Here is a 6,000-nt window from a genome sequence, read left to right on the forward strand (position 1 = left end):
ATACTATAGAAACAGCTGTATTGCACAACCCTAATTCAGAATGTAGAGGAAACCTAAATTTAACACGATACAAAAACAGTCAACAATCAAAAAGGTCTGAACATCGTGCTGCTGCTTCCTCGCCATTACCGTAAATTAACAATAGAACATAATATAAAACTATACGACTTTTTTTTTCCAGTTGATACACTGCAGAAAAATTCTGTAATTTTACAGTTTACTTCCGACAGCTGGGGTGCAGAAAAAAGTAAAATAACAGCTGTGAAATTACAGAAATTTACCGTAAAATTACAAACATTTCCTTAAATTAAAATTTCTGTAATTCAAACTCTGTTTTTTTACAATAAATTTCTGTAATTTAACAGCCGTAAAAATTTTTTTGGGGGGGTGGGGGGTTCGACACCCCAGCTGCTGGAGATAAACCGTAAAATTACGGATTTGCTTAACAGCGTATATATATGTATATATACATATACATAGTCATATTGCACAGCCCTAATTCAGAAAGTAGAGGAAACCCAAATTTAACACGACACAAAAGATATTAACAATCGAAAAGGACCAAACATTGTGCTGTTGCTACCTCGCCATTACCATTAATAAACGATAGAGCATAATATAATAACACTTATTGTCCATTTCATATATGTATAGTCTTAATACACATCCCTAATTTAAAGTTTGAAGAAGAATCCCGAATTTAACAACGCTACAAAAACGGTCAAGAATCAAAAAGGTCCCAACATCAAACTGCTGCTACCTCCCCTCTAACCTACCTTATCAAATGACACAGAGGCCCAAAGAGAAACCCTCTCCCCCGGCCCGATCACTTTGGCTGTGCTCTTGGTAGGGCTTTTCCTCACACTGTCACGCAGATTAAGGAACTTGGCTCTGGTTTTCCCGATATTTAAGGGCAAGGTGCAGGAGCAGTAACAGGTGGGATGGAGGGAGCCCTCCTGGTTGGCCATCTGCTGGAGATGAGGCTGCTTAAGAATAGATGTAGATGGAGGATTCTGCCTGAGGTTGACAGTCCTGTCTGCTCTCTGGCTGCCGTACTCATTGCCGGAGTAGTAGTTCGTCATCATTGACACGTGGAAGTCAAACTTAAGGAGGTTCGAGGAGGCTCCAGTGCCTTGCCAACAAATGAGAGCAAGAAAACTCAGCCCAGTCTCTTACGCGATGATCCTCTCAGTATCTCTCTCATTCACCCGTCCCTCTCATCTCTTTGCATTCTCATGCCAATTAAAGAGCTCCAATGGGCAAAGGCATCAGGCGCGGAGGGGCTTTTTTTCCTGGCATGAATAATCAATGCTGAGCTCCGATTCACATACAAAGCCAGCCTGCTGAACCGGCGCCAACACGCACACAACGGCCGTAACCTAGCGTGAGAGGGATCCATATAGTAAACAGCTTCTCGCCTGCAATAATTAAGAATATCTGACCTCTTTGATTTCCTGGAAAGCCTCGGGAAGCTTTGTTCCAGCGTTCTGCGTGATCACAGTCAAGCTGAATAAGCCATTATTTATAGATTTAAGTCAAGTGTAAATTGGATTTTGACGCTTTAAATGTGCAAACCGTTGTTTGTGGTCTGAACTTGCTCGATTTTCTTTCATTCAAGGTCTTTTGAGGAGGAAAGATGGGGAAATGTATGCGTATAAAGCAATGCGCAGTCCAATGCATATTACATATGACCACTGTCGTGACAGATGGCTTGCCGTAGTGTATAGATGCGAAGGATCTTTCCGTCGGGAATATAATGAATAGATAAATGGCCTAGAATAGCTGCGTTGACATGACAACTCGGGTGATTGGATTGGAGGCTGATTTTATAAGTGGATTTGAATTGATGAGTCTGAGTGAGCCAAGCTGTTAACAACCACTGCTTCAGCATTTACAGTAGTATGTGTGTCGGCTGGGATCAAAGTGAATACAGTGAGCAGGTTAAAGTGCGGGCTAATAATGCAATGCTACACCGCATTAGAGTCATTCATATATTCGTCCTGTAAAAGGTGCAGCTTTTAACCCTTTGAATGATTCGTGGAATCTATAATAATTGCATTAACAGTAAGTGGGGGAGATTAATCATAATCCTTTCATGCTCATTTCAGGTGCAAATGAGAGATGAAATGTGAAATTGGAAGGATGTGGTCAGGATTAGGATCACATTTACAGCTAGTCATTTAGTGCAGTTCCAGTGCCACCTTCTGGCCACATGACTAAAACCAATTCTGCTGGTTCTCAACGAACAACACATCATCCCAATAACTGTATATTGTGAGTGGTATTTATTATTAATGTATGAGTATAATATTTAGCATGAATTCATTTGAAAGGGTATTTGAAGAGTAGCGTACAGTTGTTTTCTGCATTCAAGCCTCAAGACCATTGGGAATCACTTCAGATGTGTTAAGGTAAACGATCGCTGATATCTGTAATCGATTTGAATGTTATCCTTCAATTGAACGGGTTTCATCAGTGGTTATCAGCTGATCTAGTACTAGTAGGCTCAGAAGGTCCATCCACATGGGTAATCAGCAATACTAGAGAAGGCTCCAGATCCAGATGTGTTTTTACATTACTTTGACGGCTGGGATTAGGGCTGTAGATGTTAATAAAATACATTTGATCTGAAATTTAATAAATAATATAAATAATTCTCAATAGTATGTGATCTATAGCTGATTAACCATGTGGATGGATGATAACAGCCTTCTGAGTCTACCAGTAGGCACAGAAGGCCCCTTCTGGCCCATATCTATCAGCAGATAACCACTGATAACGCCCATTTCAACTGAGAAAAACATTCAACTCGGCTGATATTTGTCTGGGTCGAATTTTTATAACAAAATCTAGAGAGAAACGATAAATAAATGTCCTTATAGTAGTTGTAAGATTGGGTTATGGGATGATATGGGAGATTATTCATCTTTTTGTAAAAATAATTCAGTTGAGTGACCATCTGATATTGTGGTGATGTGTATCATTCACTCTGAAAAAAAATGCTGAGTTGTTGTAAACCAACATTGGGTCAAATAGGGACAAACTAATCCTTTGGGTCATCAATAGGGTCATTTAAATTTAGCTGAAAAAAAAATAAATTAATGCAATGTTGGGGTTGTTCCTATTTGACCCAACATTGGGTTACTACAACCCTTGGGTTTAGGATTGTAGATGTTAATAAAATACATTTAATGTGAAATTTAATAAATAATATAAATAATTCTCGTTAGTATGTGCAGCCGTATTTGATCTCTAGCTGATTAACCATGTGGATGGATGATAACAGCCTTCTGAGTCTACCAGTAGCCACAAAAGGCCCCTACTGGCCCATATCTATCAGCCGATAACCACTGATAACGCCCATTCAATCGAGTGATAACATTCAAATCGGCCGATATTTCTCTGGGTCACATTTTTTTTACAAAATCTAGAGAGAAACAATAAATAAATGTCCTTATAGTAGTTGTAAGATTGGGTTATGGGATTATATGGGAGATTATTCAACTTTTTGTAATAATAATTCAGTTTAGTGACTATCTGATAGCATGGTGAAGTGTATCATACACTCTGAAAAACAACTCTGAGTTGTTGTAAACCAACATTGGGTCAAATAGGGACAAATCAATCCTTTGGGTCATTAAAAATTAACTGAAAAAATAAATGAATGCAATGTTGGGGTTGCCCCTAATTAACCCAATATTTGGTTACAACAACTCAACATTTTTGTGAGTGTAGTCAGGGTTATGGATATGAATATAAATAAATGAAGCATTTGAGACTTTGTCTTATTCCCAAAACCATAAACATTTTAATCATTCATTCATTCATTTTCCTTCAACATAGTCCCTTTATTCATCTGGGGTCGCCACAGCGGAATGAACCGCCAACTTATCCAGCAACTCAGTACTGGGAAACATCCATACACACAGTCATTTACACTCATACACTACGGCCAGTGTAGTTTATTCAATTCACATATAGTGCATGTCTTTGGACTTGGAAACCGGAGCACTCAGAGGAAAACCCACGCGAATATGGGGAGAAAATGCAAACTCCACACAGAAATGCCAACTGATCCAGCCAGGGTTCAAACCAGTGACCTTCTTGATGTGAGTGCTAACCACTGAGCCACCGTGTCGCCCATAGATAGCTTAACTAAATGTTATTAAACAGTTATATATTCATGCATGAGAGGGATTCGGATGTTTAATTTGGTCTTCGACCTTCAGCTGAACTGCAGTTGTTGAGTCATTTTCAACTGACTCACTACTATGAACAATATACAAATGAAAAGCAGCCTGGCTAATAAAAGATGTGCCATTATGTGTGTATTATAAGCACATGCACTTCAGTGGATTGTAAGACTCATACACCAGGAAGAATGAAATTTGTATTTTAAACTCAAATGTAACAAACAAACAAAATCGTAAGGGTGTCAAAATTAATTGTTTCTTTGGTGCACCGCGATGCAGATGGAGACAATTCAATATCCGTTCAGTAATAAATCATAACCGGTTATTACGCACTGACATACTACTATGGTGAACGAAGCGAGGGCGACTAAATAAAACACTCCAACTGCTTAAAAGGTTGCTAATTATGCACAATTCAACTGCTTGTGAGTTTGCTGGAAAGTCTATTTTTGACACTGAAGAAGGCACGGCTCATGAGTGGCTATTGCACTCCTAGGGAGAAATGCTGTAAAAATCCATCTTTACCTCTCTCTCTCTCACACACTTTGGACATTTGACCCGCTAGCCTGTTTGTGGGGTAGCTTCTCCTCTCCTCTCAGCTGTTAAAGCGATACTTGTGGATCCAGACACCAGTGTGCCTGAGGTGTAGGTTTTCTCCACTGTGTCTATAACAGATTACCTGTGATAACCGCGCATTATAAGCATATAGACTGTAACCACGGCTCTTCTTCCCACCATCGGTGAACATCGCTTTAATTTCTAAAACCAATAGCAGCCCTTTCTGTTGACCTGGTGAAGACAATGACGAATCATAGGGGTGTAAGACCTCGTCTGTCAGCGCTAAAAAAAAAGGAAGCGGCATAAAATTTACATTAGTTTGTCTGCTGTAAATGTATTGGAATTGAAATTTAGTTTGAAAAAAATGTAATAAGAGTGTTTTCTTTGAGCAGGTAGAATTAAAGGTGCAGATTATATATCTTACTGCTTGTATTAAAGGACAATGTTGTATTACAAATAATATATAAATATTAATAGCTATATTTATATATTTAAAAATATTCTGTCGCGAAGAAATAATCTAATTCTGTATGGAAAGCATCGGCAATGCACCGTGATGCACAGAGATATTGAATTGAACCAAATCAATGGCATGATAATCGTGACCGAACTGAACCGTGAGACCAGTGTAAGTTTACACCCCTACAAAATCGCAACACTTTTTGTTCAGTTAACATGCCAATAAACACAGGTTAGCATGTTTATATTAGGGATGGGTCGGTGAAAGATTCTGACGGTGTGATAACCTTGGATAAAAATATCACGGTTTCACGGTATTGTGATTACTACTCTAAAATAAGTTCTTTTTAAATGTCTGGGTAAAAAACAACAACAATGTTTTCCCAGTGAACACAATACTTCCACAGTCCACAGTAGAGCTGCAGGATTCTGGCTAAAATGAGAATCGCGATTTTTTTGCTTAAAATAAAGATCACGATTTTCTTACGATTCTGTAGATGTAAAATAAAGGTATGGTAAAAACAAACATATAACACAACATCGATAATAATATTATGTGTAGGTCTACTGGTTTCTATAAATAATTCTATTATACTTATAATAATTCTGATGTTGAATTATTATGTTTGAGATATATGCTTGCAATCTGTCATATTAGACAAATTTATTCACTGGTAAAATCAGACATTTGCCATTATCAGATTATTCAACAATATATAGGCTGGAGTACTTATACTAACATTGTAAACATTTATTTTCATGCGCAACTGTGGGTTCGCTATGAAAGAAA

At 38.1% G+C, this 6,000-nt stretch overlaps 1 protein-coding gene across 53 annotated transcripts in view; it reads right to left on the minus strand.

The window, feature by feature from the left end:
• dlg1b (discs large MAGUK scaffold protein 1b) overlaps positions 1–6,000 on the minus strand; it is a 175,171-nt gene that overhangs the window by 69,659 nt on the left and 99,512 nt on the right. Inside the window, 1 exon segment of one of the 53 annotated variants that reach the window (NM_001443261.1) lies at positions 777–1,219. Coding sequence (NP_001430190.1) covers positions 777–1,085 — 309 coding nt within the window. The 5' untranslated portion in view covers positions 1,086–1,219. 53 annotated transcript variants of the gene reach the window in all.

Source organism: Danio rerio, chromosome 2, assembly GCF_052040795.2.
Source record: "Danio rerio strain M-AB ecotype USA chromosome 2, GRCz13ab, whole genome shotgun sequence".
Classification (NCBI taxonomy): Eukaryota; Metazoa; Chordata; class Actinopteri; order Cypriniformes; family Danionidae; genus Danio; species Danio rerio.